A 24,175-nucleotide genomic window follows, 5' to 3' on the forward strand; every position below is an offset into this window, starting at 1 on the left:
GACCAGGCTCACTTCTTAGAGAAGTCTGCTAATTCCCTGGGGCCCAAGATGTGAAGAGAAAACTTCCTAACCTGGTATGGCCCTCAGATTATTATCCATTATTGATTTTTCATGTAGGCAACAATAAAATTGCAACAAGAAGTCCAACAGCATTCAAGAGAGACTTCAGGGCTTTGGGATGACTGGTTAAGGGATCAGGAGCACAAGTAGTGTTCTCCTCTATCCTTCCAGTTGCAGACAATACTGAGGGAAGAAACTGGAAGAGCTAGGAAATCATTATCTGGCTCAGAGCCTGATGTCAGCATCAGAATTTTGAGTGTTTTGCTCATGGGTCAGTCTACACAACACCAGGCCTGCTGGTGACAGAAGGGGTACACCTGCCTCAAAGGGGGGAAAGGATCTTTGCACAGGAATTAGCATGGCTCACTGAAAGAGCTTTAAAGAAGAATTGAAGGGGAAAAGGGATAAAACCAGGCTTGCTAGAGATAAGCCTGGGGACAGCACGCCAACGTTTGAGATATGGTGTACTAGTGAGGTCCTTTGATCTGCCATCTCAGTGGAGGTGGGAGATGGAGATCTGCACAGCAGCAAAGACACAGGGGTATTGATGTGTTAAAAACCATGGAAGAACCTGAGAATGGTCACATAGGAATTAGAGCTTCTCCCCCAAAAAATGTAGCGGGATCACTAACCCAACTGAAGTGCACCTACACCAATGCACACAGCATGGGCAATAAACAGGAGGAGCTGGAAGCCATTGTGCAGCAGGAAAACTATGATATAGTTGCCATCACAAGAACATTGTGGGATGAACTGCACAACTGGAGTGCTGCAATGGCTGGTTATAAACCTTTCAGAAGGCAAGGAGGGAGAGGCAGTGGGGTATCCCTGTATGTCAGGGAGTGTTTTGGTTTTCTAGAGCTTAATGATGGTGACTATAGGGCTAAATGTTTACAGGTAAGAATCAGGGGGAAGGCCAACAAGGTACATATCATGATAGGAGTCTGTTATAGACCACCCAAGCAGGATTAAGAGGCAGATGAAATATTCTATAAGCAGCTGAGAGAAGTCTCACAGTCACTAGCCCTTATTCTCATGGGGGACTTCAATTTACCACATGTCTGCTGGAAATACCATACCGCAGTGAGGAAACAGTCTATGAGGTTCCTGGAGTGTGTGAAAGATAACTTCCTGACACAGCTGGTGAGTGAACCAACTAGGGAAGGTGCTCTGCTGGACTTGTTTCTTGCAAACACAGAAGGACTTATGGGTCATATGATGGTTGGAGTCTGTCTTGGGCATAGCAATCACAGAATAATAGTTTTTGATTCTTGGAGAAGTAAGAAGAAGGATCAGCAGAACAGCTACCTTGGACTTCTGGAGGGCAGACTTTGACCTGTTTAGGAAACTGGTTGACAGAGTCCCTTGGGAGACAGTCCTGTAGGGCAAAGATGTAGAGGAAGGCTGGACATTCTTCAAGAAGGAAATCTTAAAGGCACAGGAGCAGGCTGTCCCCATGTGCCAAAAGAAAAGCCAGTGGGGAAGAAGACCAGCCTGGATGAAAAGAGAGCTTTGTCTGGAGCTCAGGAAAAAAATAGGAGGGTTTATGAGCTTTGGAGGAAGGGGCAGGCAACTCAGGAGGACTACAAGGATGTAGTAAGGTTATGCAGGGAGAAAATTAGAAGGGCCAAAACCCAACTAGAACTTAATCTGGCTACTGCCATAAAAGACAGTAAAAAGTATTTCTATAAATACATTAGTAACAAAAGGAGAGCACTAAGGAGAATCTCCATCCTTTATTGGATGTGTGGGGAAACACAGTGACCAAGGATAGGGAAAAGGTTGAGGTACTTAATGCCTTCTTTGCCTCAGTCTCTAATAGTAAGACCAGTTATTCCCCAGGTACCCAGCCCCCTGAGCTAGAAGACGGGGATCAGGAGCAGAATGTAGCCACCATAATCCAAGGAGAAAGGGTTAGTGATCTACACCACTTAGACACACATAAGTCTATGGGGCTGGATGGGATCCACCCAAGGGTACTGAAGGAACTGGCTGGGGTGCTCACCAAGCCACTTTCTATCATTTATCAGCAGTCCTGGCTAACTGGGAAGGTCCCAGCTGACTGGAAGTTAGCAAATGTGATGCCCATCTACAGGAAGGGTTGGAAGGAGGATCTGGGGAACTACAAGCCTGTCAGTCTGACCTCAGGGCTGGGGAAGGTTATGGAGCACATCTTGAGTGCCGTCATACGGAACATACAGGACAACCAGGTGATCAGGCCCAGTCAACATAGATTTATGAAAGACAGGTCCTGCTTGACTAACCTCATCTCCTTCTGTGACAAGGCAACATGGATGAGGGAAAGGCTGTGGATGTTGTCTACCTAGACTTTAGTAAGGCCTTTGACACCATTTCCCATAGCATTCTCCTGGCAAAACTGGCTGCTCATAGCTTGGACGAGTGTACTCTTCACTGGGTAAAAAAATGGCTGGATGTCCAGGCCCAAAGAGTTGTGGTGAATGGAATTAAATCCAGTTGGTGACTGGACACAAGTGGTGTTCCCCAGGGCTCAGTACTGGGGCCAGTTCTATTGAATGTCTTTATCAATGCTCTGGACAAGGGGATCAAGTGCACCCTCAGGAATTTTGCAGATGATACCAAGTTGGTGGGAGTGTTGATCTGCCTGAGGGTAGGAAGGCTCTGCAGAGAGACCTGGACAGGCTGGAGCCATGGGCTGAGGCCAACTGTATGAGGTTCAGCAAGGCTGAGTGCTGGGACCTGCACTTGGGTCACAACAACCCCATGCAACACTCCAGACTTTGGGAAGAGTAAAGCTGCCCATTGGAAAAGGTCCTGGGAATGTTCGTTGACAGATGGCTGAACATGAGCCAGCAGTGTGCCCAGGTGGCCAAGAAGGCCAATGGCATCCTGGCTTGTATCAGACATAGTGTGGCCAGCAGGGACAGGGAAGTGATTGTCTCCCTGTACTCGGCACTGGTGATGCCGCACCTTGAATACTGTATTCAGTTTTGGGCCTCTCACTACAAGAAAGACATTGAAGTGCTGGAGCATAACCAAAGAAGGGGAACAGAGCTGGTGAAGGGTTCCTCTTGTGAGGAGTGGCTGACGGAATGAGAGTTTAGCCTGGAGAAAAGGAGGCTGAGGGAAAACCTTATCACTTTCTACAACTATGCGAAAGGAGGTTGTAGCGAGATGGGTGTTGGTCTCTTCTCCCAAGTAACAAGAGATAGGACAAGAGGAAATGGCCTCAAGTTGCACCAGGGGAGGTTTAGATTGGACATTAGCAAAAATTTCTTCACCAGAAGGGTTGTCAGGCACTGGAACAGGCTGCCCAGAGAAATGGTTAAGTCACCATCCCTGAAGATATTTAAAAGACATGTAGCTGTGGTGCTTAGGGACATGGTTTAGTGGTGGACTTGGTAGTGTTAGGTGAATGGTTGGACTTGATCTTAAAGATCTTTTCCAACTTAAAAGATTCTGTGATTCTAAGATACACATCACTGTTAAGTTCTCAAGTTCTTGCTGAGCAAACAGGACTAGTGAAAGTCTTCACCTTGGCTTTTATCCTAATGGTGTAGTTGTGCTCACAAATTAATCATTCCTGTATTTTAAGAATACTCACAGCTTCACATTGCTGGGAACAGTTCACCATTGTAAAATGTATGGCATTGTATCCTGTGTTCAGATCTTTGTCTTGTAAACACTGTACAGTGTAACAAAGGTCTCCATCCAAGTACTGAATCACTGACTGTCCAGGATTCAGTACTGTGACCTCCTGGAAGATACACACATCATCCTTCTCTAACACCAAAAGAAATAAATGTTACCAGAGGGGAAAAAACTAGATCATCAAGCAAATTAACAGAATCACTGTGAAGCCCTATGCTCTGCAACAGTATTGGGACTTTTAGACTTGATTGGTTTGTGGTTTTAATTACCAAAGAAGGGTGGGAGGATGTATAATTCAGTTTAAGAAAATGCTACAAAATCCAAAACTGCCTAAAATTGATAGTGTTCCTACTATGGAAGTAAAAAAAAAAAAAAAAAAAAAAAAAAAATTATCTGTTCTTATTTTTAAGGAGTTCTAGTAATTAACATAGCTAAGTACACTATATGAATTATTCTGCAAATCACAAAATGTAGCCTTTCTGCCAATTAAGCTAGTGTATCTACAATTACCTGTGGGACAGTAATATGCTCAAGCTATACTGTAAATGTGTGCCTTGCTCCTGGAGGCAGTCTAGCCTGGGCTGCAGTCAAAATTACAGCATACCTCAAGCATCCCTGTGCACAGTAGAGCTGAAATCTAGTCTCCACAGGGTAGCTGAGTGAGAGAAAGGAGCAGAGGTCTGATCTTAAGACTCGGTACCTACTCTCATACTGGCCAGACAGGTCTATTGTTCTGGTGTGAGATGTTGTTTCATTTGTGCTCAACAGTGGACTATGAGCAGTCACACCGCTCACATTCAGCTAACGTTCACAACCTGCTTCCTATTTGCCTCTCACCAGAGAGACCATAGCTGACTCTGAAAGGATGGGCAGTTTAACAACACTCCTACACCCCACCAGAACAGAAACAAAATGGATGGGTTAGCAGACAAAGCATCATATTTAGAAAAGAGAACATAATTGCATAACTAGATAGACACCCATAAAATCAAGAAAAAAAAGAGTGTTTACATATGAGAAGGTTATTATGGTCCTATTTCTGCTTTCTTTGAATGTCCTTTTTACTAAAAACTAAATGTCCTTTTTGCTAAAAACTAAAACAAAACGGCTAGGAATATGAAAATGTTACCACAAATGTAGTGAATGCATCCACAAGCACTGGAAACACTACTATCTATTTTTTTAACTTCTCCCTGAGTATGAAAAGATAAAAGAGTTTGTACAGTCATGCACAATTAAATGTACTGCTAAACAGACAATTTTTCTCTAAGAATATAAAATATTACTTTCATCACTTCCACCCTTGCTTTCATAAAAGAGAATAATTGGAATGTACTCGAGAAACAGTAGCACATTCAGAGTTATTAAATGTATTTATCTCTAAACAGGAGCAAAGCACTTAATTTTCTCTAGGAATGCATATGAATAGCAGAGTCGCTAAACAGCAATTTTTTCTGACAGTTATTTCAGTAATAAATGTATTAGCAAATGACTGCTTTCTGTGAACTTTTTTCCAAAAGACAGGTGAAAGCTATTCAGATTTGTAACTCCTGTTTAGACTTTACATTATGCAGTCTTCACATAAGGGGAAGAGAAGGACAAGCATTTGATAGGGAAAATATCCCTGTCACTATAGTAATAATGGGACTTTGAACATTCACTCGTAATTATTTTCCAGATCACAGTCCCTATTACAAGAAAGTCTGTGAGGAGCAAAATATTTATGACTACTTATATGAGCTAAATTCAATAATGTTAAATCATTTTAATCAAAAGTATAAATGATTAACAAAATAGCACATTTCTGCAGAGGATGCATATAATCATAAAGCTCATTCCTTGTTAATTATTAAAAACAATTGGGAATTATTTATAAGGAAAACCTTCCCAGTATATTGTTTTGAATCAACATTGAACAGACTAATATTACAGTTGCTTTTCTTCTTTTGACATCTTAAAACACACAGTGACATTTTCCAAGGAATAGTTGACAACACTGTGCAGACATTTGATGGAGTGACATGCTTGAGCTGGGGACTGGGAGACAGTCCCAGCCTGTCCCTGTTCAGTCTCATAACCCTTTACAACTAATTGAAATGAGGAATGGAAAGGGAGGAGTAAGAGGGCTGAACGCCACTTAGTAAGAATATCTAAAGGACAGTGCTCACCAATTTACAGGTCAGCATAGTAGCGTTTTCACAGCTACATTCTGAGAAGAGAACAGGAAAATCATATTAGTCGGTTACCTAATTGTTACCTTTTGTTCACAGCAATGACTAAGGAAGAAAGCAATAATTACCACAGTGCCATTCTGGACAACACTGCCCAGGTATTTTTTCCTTCACAAGTGTCATGTCATCTGTGCAATTCATAGGAGGCTCAGAACAAAGATTTTCATCACAAACTAAATGGAGGGAAATGACATGTATGAGAATTTACGCAAATTTCCTTTCAATTTTCCAGCTTAGATTTCTCTTGATAAACTCTTTTTAAAATAATGTCATTTTAAACAAATTTTTATTGTGTTTCTTAAGCATCTGAATTATATTTGGAACTGGAAAATAAACAAAGATTTTCAAAACTGCTTTTAGTTGCCTTAGAACATGTTTAAGTTTTCAGAAAACATCACACAAGAATCCTTTAATGTTCTTCCTACTTCAGAGTCACTTAAACTGATGACCAGTACCAAAGACAACTGAAATCACAGCTTTTGGAAAACTTTTTTTTTTTCTCTCTCAGCTACAAATGTGCTGTAAAGCACATTTCTGTAAGATAACAGAGAGCAACTGTCTTCCTGGGATGATTTTAATGAGAAAATACCTGCCTGTCTTATCAGATGTGGCTTATCCAGACTCTGAAAGAAGACTGCATACTAAGATCTAACTTTCTGCCTGCCACAATTTGGCAAAACCAGTGCCAAACACCTTTGCAGAAACTTTCACCTGGATGCGAGTGCTAGGAAAAGGAAAAGACCAAAATATGGAACCACCTGAAGTAAAAATTACTAAGCTCCAAACTTACTGGAAGACAATTTAATTAATTGAAATTACCCAAAGACTGCCATAGGACAAGAGTTAATCTAAATTAAGCAGTTACATTTATAGACATTAATTAGGAACATATAGCACAAATTTATGAGGCTACAAAAGAGACTACCTTATAATGCAGATATTTTTCTTCTGGCTGCTCACTGTTAGAATAATAGTCAATCCAGCAGTATTTGAAACCCTTGGCCTACTCCTTCCCCTAAAAGCTAGAAGTGCAAAGAAACTGCCTAAACACTAATGAATGGTGCAACAGAGGAACAACAACATGGAACCTGCTTTCTAACAGATGTTTTAGTATATGAACAATTGTATATTTATACTCCAAGGATGGGATTCAGTTCCACATTAATATATTGGCATTTAGATCATCCTGAAAGTAGCTAAAGGACTAAATAACCTCTCCAGACACCATTGACTGGGTTGGTTAGAACATCACTGGGTGCACCAAGAACGCTGAACCTATCTCAAAGGCAGACACTGTCAGTTAGATATCTTAATCTCTATCTGAAGCCCACCCTAAATGCTGAATCAAAAAAATCTCCACGCACAGAGCGTCTGTCATTTTTACTAAATTTGTTAACATTGAACTGACAACAGTTACACTCACCGCAGTAGTAATGAGGACAACAGTAATGTATGGTATTAAGGTCTACAGTGAGAATTTCCCCTTCATTACACAAAGGAACAGGCTCAATACAGGATTCACAAACTAAATTTAAAAAAAAAATCAGACATTTACAAAGTTTTAAACACTAAAAAGTTAGTGCATGTGAATTCTATTTAATAGACTATATAACAAGTCATATTATGTTTGTTACTTGGATAACAGAGCTTTTATGGATTGGCATTCAAATATGAAAACATAAAAGATCAAGTATGATGTTCAAAATTATGTTTGAAATGAAATATCCTAAAACCCAAGAATAATTCACGCTCCAGTCAGCCTGACCTGTGTGAAGTCCCACTGTGAGAGAATTCTTCTCTCCAAGAATTCCTGGCTTAAGTTATTAGGTTTAGAACTGTGGATTGTTTTTGTAAATACCTAACTATTCCTTAGTTATCCATAAAAATATTAGAGGCTTCTTACCACAGAGATAAGAGAAACAACAGGGATCTTCCTGTTTTGCTTCCACAACAAATTGATCTTCTCTGCAGTCCAGCTGGGAAGCATTGAAACAAACTGAAGGATCACATTCTGTAGGATGTGAAATAAACAGGGTTTTTTTAAATATCATAGAAACAATACTAAAAAGATAAAGAAAATATATTCTTCATCTACATAGTAAAACACAATACCCCAAATTGACTGTAAATCAAAAGTGTCACAAAACACAAATGCAAAAAAATACTGGAGAGTGAAAAAAAAAAAAAAAACCACATCATTGCCTGGTGCTATTTACAATGTCCCATTCTGTTAACAATCAAAATAGCTTGTAAGGCAAATTTTCTTATAATACATAATACAAGTGTGGAAAACATCCCTGTGGTGTTGTATTTCCCTTACCACATCGGTATTGTGGACAGCAGGACAGCGGGTGGTACCCTACCACTAATTTTTCGTTGGGTTTGCATGTTGGAATAATGGTGTCACACAATGACATGTTACATTCTGTGGGGTAAAAAACAATCAATTTTTACATATTTGAACAGATACAAGTGCCAGTCTTACAGCTCAAGATATTTATACCATCTAGCATAAAGTTCCACAAACTGAGAGCAGCCCAAGTCAGCTTAAAATACACTCCATACCATCATGTAGACCTTAGAGCTTAACTCAGGGGTGTTGTGACACTGTGCAAGCACAATTATATCCTTCTTAAAGCAGGTATTTACTTGCTCTGCTTCCTCCACATGAAGCCAGCTAATATGTCCCAGTGAAAATATTCCCTAAACAAATTGACAATACAGTGTTGGTTACAGGTATCTAGTGAGCAAAAGCAACACATGAGCTCAGCCATTTTTTCTCATTCTCCTTGAAGATGTTATGAAGAAATAAGTGTCTTTTGGTTAACATTTTAGGAGAAATAAGCTTATTCATTTTTCTAACAACCATGTCTAGACAGCATATTAGTATTCAGTGATCAGCACACAGAATACTGCTTCTTAGAAACAGCAGTAGGTCAGAGTGTACTGCTTTGGACACCAAAGCACTAATAAGAAAAGCAAACAGGCTCTGATGACTGCCCCAATTACCAAGGTGCTTTTGCCTCAACTATTTATCAATTTCTTTTGAAATTCCACCCAAGAGCTTAAAAATTGATTTTTAACAGAAGTTTTGCTGGCCCAACCAGCCACAAGTACCAAAAAATCACTTCTGAAAAATATTACCTTGAACCCAGTCTAAAGATTGTCACCTGCCAATGAATGCCAAGCATTTACCTTATACTTCTGTTACTGAAAGCAAGTGTGGTACATACCACAAACTTTCTTTGGACAGCAAGCTCGCTCTTCGATGACATGGACAATAACTTCCCCTTCTCTTTCACAGACTGGTGGTGGATCCTCATCGCATTCAGGTTCTACAGCAACAATGCTTCCATTCTCTAAACAGTTATACATGCAGCAGCCTCTCATGGACCCATTCCAGATCTCTCCAGCAAAGCGGGGTTGTCCTTTGTTATCTGTGCATGCTGAGAGAAAAAACATTATATCCCTTCAACAAGTAGAGAGTGCAGATTTCCTGCAAGCGACTATGAATTGCACAAAATTATTGCATAAAATTAGTGTTGTGAAGCATTATGATCAAAGAATCCAAGAAAAGATTATGACCTGAAAAACCCTAAATGAATAAATGCTTCACTGGGTGAAAATAAGTACTGGGTGCAAGGGAAAGAACCTGCCCATACTATTCCTTCCTGACTACTCCAGGAACGAAAGCTTGGGAGCTATGGAAGAATGACCATCGTTTTCCCCCAACAGAAGTGCATCGGCACTGGGTCTTGAATCCAAGTGAGCTGAAAGCACGAACTGCTGTAGCTTGAGATAGTGCTAGGCCTTGTTGAAGGGAGCTGCACCAGATTCACGCTTACTGACACAGAACTTAAACATCACTTACACTGAGCCGCAGTTAATATTAGCATATCTGCAAAACCACTCTGTTCTGCTGCACTTACTACATTTTTCTTCTGGTATACAGAGGTCAGAGTCTGTTCTATGCAGAATAGTGCCATTTTTACACACACAGTCTTCCCTTAAATAGGAACAGGGAGAATCTTCATAGAACCATTTATTCAAGCACGTCTTGGCTTCACAGGGTTGCACACAAGGCTGGTATTCCTTGCCCTCGGGACAACTCAATGCTGCAAGTCACGAAAATAGGACATTGAGTGCTGCTGTTATTCTTTCAGCATTTCATTGGATAAACAGGTAGTAAGAACAAGTGAGTGTATCGTAGAAAGCAGGCATTTATATTTTTAACAATACTTTAGGTAAGCAACTCATCAAATCAAGATTAAAACTGATTCATGACACTTTGACTAAAACAATTAATCTTAAGGACTTGTACCCTGATTTACTAATGATGTGATAGAATGAGACGGTACTTACAATAACAATAGAAAGAAATATATGCTTAACTCATCACTAAACACTGCAGCAGTATAAAGCCACATTGGGGTATAGAACATGGCTATCTGCTTACAACAGTAATCAGGTGTCCTCCATTTAATGCAGATGTTGTGCTTGTTGCATAAAGCCACATATGCAGAAAGTGCATCACACTCATAATTCCAAAAATAAATACTGTTGATCCACATCTTCTCACAAAACTCCTGTGGTGACACCTATTGTAATCGAGAATTAACAAGTTGAAGAGCTTTCTGTAATTAAAATGTCATTAATTACATGAAATAATACAGCTGCAAAGGAGAAAAATCACAAAGAGTATCTAAAGTAAAACATACCATTTTTTCCAGAACACTCGTTCTGCAAAACTTAAACTGCCAGAATTTTTTACACTCAGTAGGCACAGAACACAGTCCTAAGGAGACTGTCACGCTATTTACAAGAACTTTTGCAGTATAGTCCTGTCAGCTAAAAGTCAACAATCTCAGCTGAAGATTGGTGCAATACCTTCCCCAAATTCCTGCTGTGAATGAATTATTACCGCATGCTTTCTTTCTGTGTCTATAGAATCTGACAGTGTATGTTACTGGGTCTAAATGCAGGTAGTGCAACCTGTCTTATTTCTGATGGTTTTATTTGCATAAGCTTATAACAAGGTGGAAGAAGTCAGATTTTGTTTCATTCTACCTGTTCACTACTGTGCTACAGCCCAACTCTCCCTGTAGTTTCAGCAAATCTTCAAGCAGTTTCTCACTACTGCCACTCTGTTACCTATCCTTGTCCTGTTGCTTCACATCTGTGAAGTGCACAATATGGTCCCTCCACTCTGCCTCTGCCACCATCTTGTATATGAAAGAAAACAAATTTCATAAGGGATGAGCCAAGGCAATTTTGATGCTGTGTCAGGTTTTGCTATAAACTGGGCAAAGGTACAATTGCATTGTATCTGAGGCTGTAAGAGTTCTCTTGGAAACCTATATGAAGTAGGAATTCTGACTATTCAGGCTCCCTTTAATTATTTTTGAATTAGATATGTTAAAACAATTATGAAAAGCATCCTGCTCCCCACTGGTGCTACTCTCCCTTCTTGATTCCAAACTGCTTACCACTGCTCCCTCCTATTAAGTTTCTGTGGCAAATATCCTTTTTTTTTTTTTTTTTTTAAACAATCTCTTTAAGCTCTTCCTTTGAGAAATGCCTCCATTTTTTTTTGTACCTGAGGAAAGTGAGGAGAGAGGTCTTGGGAATTTGAAGGAAGGGGCTCAGCTGCCTGCAATACCTTTAACAGCATCTGTCTGTGATGAAAACCGAAGAGTAACACAATGCAAACAAAGGGTGGAGAGGCAGAACAGCAAGAAGTGAATCAGGAATCTGGACACATCTATCTCTAAGAAAGAAAGGGCCACTTGAGTAATTAATCCTTTTTATTTTGAGTTAAGTGGGAAAAGTAAATCAGACCTCAGAGATTTGGGGCTTCCTCATTTCCCATTCCAGGAAGCTGCACTACTCACCTCTAGTGTTAGTCTGCACCGACAGCTATATCCCCAACAGAAAGTACAGTGTCAGAAACAAATAATTTCTGTGAGAAATGCTACCAAATTGTCAACGTAATAGCGACTATGTCAAAATTTGTTTAACTGGAAATTTCTTTAGTCCAGTCTCAGACTATATGAGTTGCTGTTGTATGCAGCAGAAGCATTGAGTTCTAGTAACCTGTGTCAAGCATTTATTCAGAATAACTCTTTCAGAATGTGTTTGTGTTGAGACGACAATCTGGTGTCTCTCCTTTGAGCTTTGCCTACTTAATAATTTAAGAAACAGCAAAATAGCACAGGCATCCATATAGATGTGTGTTTACAACAGACAACATGACAAAAATATTAAAGCCAACATGACAGAGGTATTAAAGCTACCCATCCAGATATTGCCACATGAAAATAAGCAAAACATTTTAAAAATGTGCATATCTCTCTCATTATGTTCTTAACTATACAACTTTTATTTAATTTGATTTGCACCTGGAATTTCTCTGATCTTTGTACTCACTTTCTTGTGACAAGGGATGAAAATGTTTTTGTTTAACAGTTCCATACAATATGTGCAGTTATCTTCAGTACAGTTTCTTACTGGCCTCCTGGTTGTTACATCAAGTGATTTCTCAATTTCCCAACTCTTAATGAACATTTCAATTTCCTCCATATTTGTAATTATGGTCCTGTTTGGCATTTTCAGGTCATCAGTAGGGTCTCCATTACACACCCCTGGAGACAGAGCATCACATTAAAAGCACAAAGATGCCGTATTACTTCCTTTGGGAAAGAAAAGTGCACTTGATAAGGTGAGATTAACATTACATCAGGTTCACCTGTGAGACTTAGTCATCTGAATTTATAAATGAAAGCAGCTATATGTCCACCGTAGTTCCAAGTTTTTACTTGTGATTTTAGTTGTCAAGTGCATAGCTGAGCAAAACAAGCAGATCATACAATACAAGCACTGATACTTTTCCCAACAGTGAGTTAACTTTCAAGAAAAACTGCTACCAAAATGTGCTGTTGAATGGAGCAAATTCACTGACATAGCACCAGATTCTGATCTCATTCTACTGAATAACAATCAGCTCCATGGGAGTAGATGTAGGTGGCTTTCAAATTAACAGCACATCGCTGATGATTTGACACTGTACTGAAATGTAAGTGAACATTATAAATGCAAGAAGTTATGAAAGGAGTCTTTTGATGAACAAATTGCTTTCTCTAGAGAAAATAATTTATTAACACCAAACCACTGAAAAAAATGCCCCACCCAAACCCCTGACACCCATTGGCTACCTGAAATCATTATTGTATGTATTTCAGTTAATTCATCAATGAAAACATGTATGTCCTATAAGCATGTAACAAGTCATTAATGCCAAAATTTTAATCTTCGTGATAGTGTTTTACATCCCAGGGACCGGTCAGCCAAAGTCCCTATGTTCTTTTTTCACTTTCCTTCCGCACTGCTGACCACACCCTAAGTCCTTGCCTTCGTGCTTCCAGCTTTGCATCCTGATACTTTCCAGGGTCCCTTGTTAGAAGCAGGCTAGGCTCTCTCAGACAACAGGAAGAAACACAGAAGATGGTATTTGCCTGATAAGAAGCATTTGACAGTAGCACCGCTTTCCATTATTCTTAACACTTCTGCTTCTTGCTGCTGTCCTAGTGCCATTCCACAAATTGTTCTGGCATTAGAATTTGTAGGGCCATGCTACAGAATTGCAGAATCAATACAGCTTTAAAAATAAAGCTCATTTACCACATAGTCCCACAATTTTTTCAGTATGAGAGGGAGAGGATAGGTGAATCCCAGACTGGAGCAAATGGCAGAAAACATAAAAGAAGCACTAAAGGAGGCTTCAGACTTCACTGCAAAATATCATGTAGAGCAACACTTTACAGCAGAGGTTGAATCTGTCTGCATAGTCTTCCTTTTTCTGTCTTTTCAGGGCACAAAGAGTAACTATTCTATAATCCTTGCTATGTATGACCTTATCTTGTTCCAACCTTTTTTAAGCATGCATAGAGAAGATGGCAGCATTTGCCTTCTCTCACTTTTCTACAAGCAGAATATAGCAATTGATTTTAAACAATTTGTTTATATGTAAACAATATCTGATTTGTTTTGTTTGCTTTTAAAGCTAAAAGTAGTTTAAATGATTATTAAAAGTTCATTCTCCTGTTCAATATGGGATAGATTTTGTAAAATTACAATGCACCAGAAAATGAACATTTATGATAGAATTAAAGTAATTCTAAAATTCCTGCTTACACTTTTTCATATAATACGTTCTGGCAGAGTTATAAAGAGATTATCAGGAGAGCCTGAAACATGCTAAATTTACTATCATTGAAATTTACCTCAGCACAGTTTTGAACCCTAGATCCAACCTCAAGAGGTCTGAATTTGGACTGACTATTCTCAGGGGACTTGAACCCTTCCCAAGAGACACCTTATATCAGTATTTACGTAGTGATAAGCTGCCACTGCAAACATCTGATAGTTATTCTTTTCTCCCATAATCACTGAAAGATACTGTCACTGACTAAACTTCAGCAGCCACTTCTCCACTGAAAATTTTCCCCTTTTTTTATTTGAATTCAACAATATTCTTAAACACAGGCAGAAATGATACACTTTTTTAAAGTTAATTAGATACAATGTACTGATCATTACTTGTTCTGCAAACTACTTTATTAAAAAGTAGTACTTTGAAACAGAGTTGATTTATTATTATTAATTAATAGAATTTATCAAGCCCACCTCAAATAGGATTGTCGGTGTAGCTAATGGAAGTCACAAGGAGACCTATAGGGACAGCAGGTCACAGACACAAAAGGGAGGTGTAAATTTTAAATGGGAAATTATTAAATAAGAAAAAAATTGCTACCATAGCCTCACCACAAAGTCCTTCTGTTTTCATCGATGTGTTAGAGTGTAATCCATACTGTATATCTATGATGCCTGTAACGTGAGCCCACTTGATGCTAATACCAGCTGGAGTATTAACAACATACATTGCACCTGTATCCTGAATATTCAGTCCCTCTTTTGAAAATGGCAATGATTGAATTACAGAATCCACTACTACCTGAAATAAACCAAATACATTTTAGGGATGAAAGCAGATTGTGAAGATGTGTTTTATATGTCTTTACATTTTATAGAAAAAGATATTTTTACAGCCTCTGCCACATACAATAACAGTCATAGTGCTTAAATCACAGAGCTTCCCATTAGTGCCATTTCCTATAACTGTAAATGAAGTAGGCATGACAAAAAAATAGTGATATGGAAATCTTTTTTCATTAAGGAAGGAATAAATCTTCTTTATCACATATCATATGATAAAACAAAACAAAACAAAATCTCATTCAAAGTTATCTGCTCTGGCCGTATTGACTAGCAGGAAAGACAGCTTAAGTATTTATCCCATCCTGCAACATTTCTGTTCGGTTCTAGGTTTTCTGGAAATATAGTCTCAAGTATAAATGTTTTTGCAGCTTCTTTAAAATCTCAAAAGGACTTTGAAGTGTCATTTTGTATAAATGACATATAAGTGAAGCATGGTATCAGAAATGTATATGTTTTTCTTCTAGCATATGATGAATTACTGGGAATCTGAACTGTAAAAGTAATCCTAATCCTAGTACATTCGTTATAAATCTGATCTATTACACTCCAACTATCTTTTAAGTGTATGCATGCTATATACTAGTGTTATATACTTACTTTTCTTGCTAAACGATTGATAAGTAGTTTATATGTGCGTGTTGTTACATTTAATTTCTTAAAACAGAGCCCTGAAGTGTTTGCAGGGGGAACCTTGGAAAAAAAGTGACAAACAAGTTTAGTTACTATTGTTATTCTAATTCTGTACCAGTGCTATAGGGAATTTTTTCAACAGGTGTAATATTAGTGTATTTTATAATTAGTAAAAGCAAAAAGTACTCACTAGTTTTCTTATTGAATTTGCACTCTGGAAAACATTAAAAATAGAAGTTCAATGATAATCAGCATCATTCTTATTTGGCAAAAATAAGTCAACTGGGGTTTTTTTGTTTGAAGTTTTACAATAAAACAGCTTCATAATTAAAGTAATTTAATATATTCCATAGAAATAATTAAAAATACACATTTCCCGGATAATGTAGTGGACTTCTCTATGAACTACTTGTAGAAACTTGATTTACTTCTTAAAGATTTAAATCCAAGGGGTTTATGTGGAAAATAATACAGAAAAGATAACACAATGACTTTAACAAGTTAAGTTAAAAATGCAGAGAAATACAATGGTCATACCAATAAAATCCACTGCCCTGATTTTGATAAAACTGCTGTTTTACCAAGGCATCTTTCTGCACAAGATTGCAGCTTGTATATACCATACCTTGCTGGCTTTTAACTAAACAGCTTTCACATTGAAAAGTGTTATTTCATTACCAGCATCATGAGATACAGCATATGCTGCAAAGCCCTTTCAAAAAATATTTCTTAAAGAACTATAGCTATACACTTCTAAAGCTCATCTGCCTATGTGAGCTGCATTCACACCTTTAGACTGCAACCAAGAAACAGTGAAGAGAGCAATTTAAAAGAAAACCTCTAAAAGAGTGTACAGTTGAACTGTAAAATGTAAAAATAAAATCAAGTGTATAGTTGCCCAGTGAGAGTAGATGAGAGACCAAATAGAGATGGGAAGGAAAAAAGTCTGATGAGACTAACCTGACCTAAATTGGCAGTCTAAAAATAAAGTGGCTGAATCCCTTCTGTAGCCAGTTCAGAGTTAGACAACTACAAAGAACAACTCATCACATTAATTCCAAAATCATTAATACCTTTGTAAAATAACTACAAAAGATTTTTGTGACTATTCAAAATTTTTTTGTATTTTGACCATATTTTAAAGCATAAATTCAAGGTCTTGAGAAGATTTGTGGGTGAGGGCCTGAAAGGAGAGGTGCAGATTGAGGAATGTCACCCCTGATAATTTAAAGGGAACCTACATTTGAATTTCCTTATAATATATTACAGCAATTACTATTTAACCTAAGATAAAATTCTTTTGTCTAGGCAGCATGATTAAGCACGGTCCTCGAAAATTAAATAACTTGCCATTTTTGGTATGGCTTTTATGTGAAAGTGATACATTTTTTCAGAAGTTCATACCTATAACACAAAAATTCACAAGAAACTATGACAATTATTGTGAAAATGCAAGAATCTTACCTGATTAGCAGGACATTTTTCAATATGAGCAACAATAACTTCTCCTGGTAGCTTGACTAAAATGTAGGAAGCCATATTACAGAGGGCTATGTTGTTTCCATCAAATGTAATAACACTCAGTTCAGACAGTACAGAACATTGACCTAAAAAAGAACTGTCATTTAATGAGGTTACCACAAAACCAAATACTGGGCATTTCTAAAAACTTTCAATTTTAGGAATATTTATTTCCTCATGTATGCTTTTCTATGTATATTGATGACCTTGTTCTTCAGACAGCATACTGAGCCATAAGCAGAAGCAAGTATCTGATGTTCTTCAGTGGAAACCTTAACCTACTGCTGTGTCCCCAAAGTAGGGGAGAAAATTTAAATTGATGAAAGTTTCCACTTAAGTCAATGTTTTATAGGCAAGGTCAATGAATCTGTACATTGTGAGATAAAATATATGCATTAAAATATACCTTTTTTTGAGATACTGATAACAAGAGACTGGTCTGTCCTATCTTGAAACAAATATTTAAAGTGGGATATTGATTTCAGTAATGCTGCAAGATTTTTAATATGACTTCTCTTTGGCCTTTTTGTTCCCTTGGCAGACAGTTATCTGCTAGTTTATGCAGTTTCTAAGTATGAATAAAAATGGCAGTTAGAGAAAACTGAAATTTGGGGGTTCTTTCAGAAAATGCCAGTATTTAATTTGCTTTCTTCACAAGATGTTGAAATATCAACATTTTGACTGATAGAAATTCTGAAAAGTCTCAGCTCGAAAATGTTGATGTTCATGTTGCAGATTTCATTTCAATGTTTTCATTCAAAACAAAATATTTTGACTCTCTTGAGTGTTAATTCAAAGATACCAAAACATTCAGTATATTTCATTCTGGTTTGCTGATGAACAGCTCTTTTAAATTCATTCCAATCATTCAACCTCATATTCCCACTGTAATAAACCCTTGATTTATTACTTGAAATTTGCAGATCAAGGTTCTATGTTGTATTCAGAAATAAAACAGTGACTTACAGGGACATTCCCATTCTGGACAACAACTATCAGTGTTAACTTGAACTGGCATTCCTCGAAAACCACAGTCTGGCTTCTGCACATCCTTAGGGCAGTTCCTTGAAAGGTTGTATAACATCCAAGCCATATTAAGACATACATACTGGCTACATTTGTCGACAGGTTCAAGGTATCTTGGCTGTCATATAATGAAAAAACAACCAGAATCAACTTTACATTCATTGCCTTATGAGGTTCAAGTGATCACTTTTTCATCACTCTGCTCTGAGGCAGAACCAGCCTATCTGTGTGACCCCTCATCAGTTATTTTGAAATTAGTTGCTTTTGTGTGTTTGTGAGAGGTGACAATGATGCACGTCCATTCACCCACACCCTTACTGTTCCATCTGGCTTTGGTGGAATACTCTTATGTAAAGCATTATGCATTGAGGCTACATGTTATAATAGTCTAAAGCATAAAGCATATTAAGAAACACAGAATCATGCATTCCCATAATATTAAACCCTATGACAAAGAAACAAATGGGGAAAAAAAATCAAAAGACAAGGCAAGATTATGCAGAAACCCCAAAATTCTGTGGATTATGACTTTTCTGCACCTCAGAAATATATTTTTCTATCTAGAATCAGCACATAGCTTTAAAAGCTATTTTTTTCCAGAGCAATACATTAAAGTTTCAGAAAATACCTGAACAGTATAAGAGCAGTGATACAACAATTCTCTAAGAATAATCAAGTATTTTTAAATATACAAATAAAAACGAAAATAGGAGATACTTAAAATCTCTGATATTACATGCATAGCATAACATAATGGTCTGAAAAGCAATATCTATTTTAACACATAGGGGCAAGTAAAACTGATCATACCACACATTCAGAAGATGTAGACATCAGTGTATGCATCATTGTACCAAAGGAAGCCTTGTCAGTTACAGCTGTCACTGTTTCTGTGCTTGTCAGAGAAGTTTGTGTTTCCACAGGCTCTGAAGAAGAAGGCAGAGACATTCCACCACTAGCATGAGATAATTCTATTATAGTTCTGGTCTGCAGCTCTGTGGGCTCTGTTAAACTGAAAGGTTTAATGGTTTTCTGCATTGGTATTTTGGACCACTCTGATGTTGTGACCTTTGGAACTCCAGAAGGAGAGAGATGTTTTACTGAGGTTGCATTTATTGAAAAAGGAGAACTCTGAACTGCAGATACTGTCAGATAGGGCAGGGAAGATTTCTCAGTTGTGGTTGACTTTATCTTGGTAACATTTCTTTGCTTGTATGAAGTCTGACCACTTTCTAAAATACCCACAGTTCTTTCAGATGGGGTTGCATATTTACCTTCTGAAGCTGTAAATGAGGTACTCTTGGTCTGTGCTAATGGACTTGTAGTACCAGTTGTTTCCACGATCAAAATTCTTGGAGTTTCTTTAGTGCTCTGTGAAGCTTGAGTTGCTGCAGATGTAAATAAAGATTTATGTGATACATGCATGGGTGTTTCTGTGGTGGTAGGAACTGAAGCTGAAGCCATATAAAACCCCAAATCGGCAACAAAAGAATCAGTGGTTTTTCTAGTAACCCTAGAGTCTACAGTAGTGCCAGAAGCAACTAATAAACCGGCTGAAGAGCTAGGTGGTATTTTTGCAAAAGTATGAGGTGCTTTTAAGGATGTAGGATTCACTGTTGTGTTGGTGATCATTGGTGTAGTGGATGGAGTGATGATTCCAGAAGATATGGCTGATATTGTTCCATCTTCTTCTGAAGAACTTACTGAAGAACTCTGTTTTCCTAGAGAAACAGTAGAGATATGAGTGGTCTTAGGAGGAGATGAAGACATAGAGACCCTATTGGATTGGCTTTCTAAAGTGACTTCAGGAGCTGTAGGCATTAGTAAAGAGGGCACTACAATGGATGTTTTTAGTGCTGCTGAAAGACTGGCAGAAGGGCTTATGTTTAAAGTGAATGTAGAAGAGTCTACAGAAGAAGATGCAAAGTCTATAACTGGACTTTTTGAGATTCCTTGCGTATTTAGAGATGAAACTGATGCTTGGGTAGCAGTTATATTTTGGGTTAATGATGATGTCCTACTGACTATGGGAATCAGTGAGGAACTTGTAGTATGAGATGTCATATAAGAGGGTACTGATGTTGATAACAAGATTGTAAATAAAGATGATGACCTTGTAAGAGAAGGATCTTTAGGAATGAAAGTGCCTGAACTTTGTGCCACAGGGTCAGTTTTCAATTCTGTATGTGAACTGCTTGGGTACTCCGTAATTTCTGAAGTGGTTATAAATGTAGCATTTAGAGGTAATACCAATGTCCTAAGAGGGAAGACTGTAGACATAATGGATTTCATTGGCTTTTTAGAAATGGATGACACTGAAAAGGAATCAGCATGCATTATGTATTTATTTTCTTTTGCGGCTTTACTTGCTACAGACATATGAGAGATTGTTGGATTGACTAGAAGAATGGAAGCATCAGAAGATACTTTATAAAGACTTTTGGAGGCAACAGTGACATCTGCCATAGCTTTGGGCTTCAGTGAGGTAGTCAGAGAAGGCACTGGTATAGATACTGTGCGTGTTACAGAAGGACTTGAAGAAGTGTTGATAGGGATTTGAGAAGCAACTTCAGGTGAAGATACAGTCATTATGGGCAAAGCAGCAGAAATATTGCCTTTTATTAATGGAGATGTCTGCCTGGGACCAGACACTGAAATTTTCGCTGAAGATAAATATGGCTTTGGAGAAAAACTAGCTAAAGAACTTGCATTTAATATCAGAGAAGTTTTAGACAAGGGTTTTCCTGTTTTAAAATATGAAACTGTGGTTAATTGAGGAAAATTTGTTTCAAAGCTGGCAAATCTAGTAGTCATAGAAATTTGAGGAGCAGTTGAAACCAGTGAAGAAATGGGTGTTGGGTGAACTGCAGTTTGACCAATGCCAGACCTAGTTCTAATAGACGAAGTAGATGTGCTTAGTGTCAACTGTGAACCTAGAAGCAATACAGGTCTTGTGAAAGTTGCTCTGCCAGCCAGCAAAGCAGACAAAGACACTTCAGAGGATACTGCTGTTCCTTTAGAATGACTTACTGAAGGTCTCCTACTCTTCCCAATCCCTGCAGGCAGCTCAGAAGTGACAAAATAGGGCTTTGAGGTTAAAGTTGTTAATGCTGAGGTAGGGGGAACATTTTCTAGCTGAGTAGCTGATGTTTCAAGTGGAAATGGAACTACCACTAGGGAAGTGGGTGTTAATAATGCAGAGGGTGTTGGAATAGGACTTGCACTGAGCAGAGTTGTTGGAGTTGCTATTGTAGTGGGTAAAGTTATAGATGCAGAACTGACAGTATGTGATGTGACTGCTGAGGCTTGAAGAGCAGTTGGAAAATCTGTTGAAGAGATGAATTTAGAAAGGACAGTAGGGCTGGCTGTGCTGTGAAGTACATCAGAAGGCTCCACTGTACTCGGTAATGAAAATGTTGAATAGGTGGCTGCATTAGATGCTTCCAATGAATAAAAGTCTGTAATGAACTGAGCCGACATATTCATTGCCCTTAAAGTTGTGTTTGCCTTCACAGTTATTTTGGCTGTCACACCGGTATGAGTTGACTCAGTCCCTGAAGTAACAAATAAAGCAGGTGTCTCAGGAAATCTCTCCGTGGTAGCACCCATGTGAGAGAGTAACAATGAAGGTTTTGTTCCATTTGCTGATTCGGTAGGTGTCACAAGTATGCCTAAAAGAAAAAAAATTAAGTTTCACTGTCTTTTATGGATTATTGGTAAAGAAAAATAGCAACATCTATCTCTACTCAAGTCCCATTTATATATTAGCAAATCAAAGCGTCATTTTGCTAAGATAACTTGCCAATGATTCCAGGTTGCCTGATGACTTTGAGGAACTCAGTTGATGCAAGAAGTTTTCTGATTTTCTTTGCAAATGAAGTAGCTAATTTTTTATTGCTAGTGAAAACCTTGATTTTTCAGAGTAGTTTTGAAGCAACAAGGGAATTCCATGGAAAATACAGTAAATTCAAAATAGTAAAATATTTGGAATAAATATATTAAATCTTTGGAAGACAGTTTACTATGAGATAACTTTGTACTAGCAAATATCAAGCATAATGTATTTAATTCAAAACTTGTAATGTAAAATAAGAGACAGTATAAAAATGAAATTCTTATGTTAAAAGAATACTATATCCCCAAAATAAGCAAATAATGTAGTATCTTCACACACCAGAAGTTATGAAATAGATGCACTGAATTTATTAGTGATGGTTCATCAACTGGAAAGTCTGAACTTTTCACCACAGCAGTATTTTTTCCATTTGGAATCGTAGTTCTGATGAGTATAACATCATCACAAAAAGTTACATTTAACATACTATTAGAGAAATTAAAGAATTCAACTCTGGATATGGCTTGTTTGGATGTGGGAGATGTATTTTGGATGACTGGGAATGGAGTCCATGTCCCAGAGAAACATTCTTCAACAGAAGGATGTTCTGATTTAAAAAAATCAACAATGTACATTTGATTAAAACTTTTCCTGGGTTCTCTAGAGTGATTTATAAGATTATACTAGTATAAAAAAATATACTTACAGTCTTCTGGATAAACACATTTAAGTGTGACCTCATCAAGGATCATGTTTTGGGGACAGTATGGCAAGCATCCTTCAACCCTTTAAAATATTGTATAGTTAATACTAAAGCCACAGTAGAAGTATAAATTAAATTATTTTACTTTGGCAAAATAAAACATTTGAATGTCTTCCCCATCAGAGTTCTGAAAAATTTCCAGTGTAATGGTGAACACAGCATTTCAAGGCATTTTAAGGTCAAGAAGACATTGCACAGCACAATTATTTTTCTAAGTTGTTAGTAATCAATTCTTTGCATAGGCTGATGAACATGATAGCTTTGGACCATTCTGCTTCCACAACAAGATGGAAGTTCAGGTCCCTAAGCAGGAAGGTTTTCCATAGGATGAAGAACTTCTCTGCAAGACTGCTGTTTTACCCAGATATGTTCATTTGAGGCATTGAAATATTTAGACTGATTCCACAAAAGATCTCTTTCTTGTGCACTTTCAGCATAGGAGAGTACAGAGAAGTCCATATATTCCTTTACTTTTTCATTCTGGGGGGATTTTCAATAAGAAAATCATGACAGTAACAACCAGTTTGCCCATACGGAAAAAGCTAAGAATACCAACAGAGAAAATTAGTAATAGTCCTAATCATAAACTGCATATGCCCAGGGAGATAGTCAGAAATTCAAAATATAATTTCTTTACAATCAGATTTTGTGCCTAGACTTTTTAGGCTTTTTTTCCTTTTAGCTTGGTTCTATTGATGCAACGGGAGATCCGTTGAGACAGGAAATCTTGTTACTAAGTAACAAGATAACATCTGCTCTGTGAAATCCCTCACATCATGCCAATGAGCATCTCTTCCTATAAAGTTCCATCCTCTTACAGGAGAGGGCGTAGTCCACCCTTACTATTCGTACAGTTTTTTATCTCTGTTATATAAACACCTGAAAAATGTAGTCATTTACAGCATTATGGGATTCTGGTTTAGGATATGAATATAAATCCATAGAAGGGAACGGCCTTCCTTTAATTTAATAGATTTCTGCTTAACCATTACCAGAAGCTAATCTCCTGGGCTAAATACAAACCCTCTTATTCTTGTGTTGAAGGGTTGCATGTAATCAGGAATATATACCGTGGAAAACGAGAAGCTTGTTGCAAATGTTTTCACATGACTTGTGAGAGCTGCTTACAAGAGTGATACTGAAATCTGGATGAGTAAAAATGAATGAATTTTGCAGCTGTAGTAATTTTCAGAAAGCATATGGTATGCATATTACAAAAAACAATACAGTAGCAATACGAGCTTAATTTTACTTACGGAGGAAGGAATTTACATGCTATTCCTTCAGGATCACTGCATGTTTTAACACAAGGATTAGCACAAGATTCATATCGCCATTCACACATCCTTCTGTAAGGCACAGATGCACCGAGTTCTGAGAAGGAAGCAAAAGGTATTAATTATTGATTGTGTAGTCAACAAGCTA

General features: G+C 37.8%; 1 protein-coding gene across 11 annotated transcripts in view; it reads right to left on the reverse strand.

Annotated features, from left to right (window-relative positions):
* Window positions 1-24,175, reverse strand: part of OTOGL (otogelin like) — a 105,098-nt gene that overhangs the window by 14,659 nt on the left and 66,264 nt on the right. For 7 of the 11 annotated variants that reach the window (XM_074902806.1, XM_074902799.1, XM_074902798.1 and 4 more), the window contains exons 34-52: window positions 24,007-24,124; window positions 22,694-22,773; window positions 18,963-21,823; window positions 18,093-18,270; window positions 17,070-17,212; window positions 15,796-15,819; window positions 15,573-15,665; window positions 14,742-14,931; window positions 12,348-12,562; window positions 10,378-10,519; window positions 9,851-10,036; window positions 9,155-9,367; window positions 8,242-8,346; window positions 7,825-7,932; window positions 7,345-7,446; window positions 5,990-6,094; window positions 5,859-5,899; window positions 4,820-4,883; window positions 3,644-3,822 (exon numbers count right to left, since the gene is read on the reverse strand). In XM_074902806.1, the coding sequence (XP_074758907.1) occupies window positions 3,644-3,822; window positions 4,820-4,883; window positions 5,859-5,899; window positions 5,990-6,094; window positions 7,345-7,446; window positions 7,825-7,932; window positions 8,242-8,346; window positions 9,155-9,367; window positions 9,851-10,036; window positions 10,378-10,519; window positions 12,348-12,562; window positions 14,742-14,931; window positions 15,573-15,665; window positions 15,796-15,819; window positions 17,070-17,212; window positions 18,093-18,270; window positions 18,963-21,823; window positions 22,694-22,773; window positions 24,007-24,124 (5,147 nt within the window). Of the gene's footprint in view, window positions 1-3,643; window positions 3,823-4,819; window positions 4,884-5,858; window positions 5,900-5,989; window positions 6,095-7,344; window positions 7,447-7,824; window positions 7,933-8,241; window positions 8,347-9,154; window positions 9,368-9,850; window positions 10,037-10,283; window positions 10,520-12,347; window positions 12,563-14,741; window positions 14,932-15,572; window positions 15,666-15,795; window positions 15,820-17,069; window positions 17,213-18,092; window positions 18,271-18,962; window positions 21,824-22,693; window positions 22,774-24,006; window positions 24,125-24,175 lie in introns of those variants that run through there. The other 4 variants (XM_074902805.1, XM_074902804.1, XM_074902802.1 and 1 more) reach the window with 4 other exon arrangements.

This window comes from Athene noctua, chromosome 3 (genome assembly GCF_965140245.1).
Source record: "Athene noctua chromosome 3, bAthNoc1.hap1.1, whole genome shotgun sequence".
In the NCBI taxonomy this organism is placed as follows: Eukaryota; Metazoa; Chordata; class Aves; order Strigiformes; family Strigidae; genus Athene; species Athene noctua.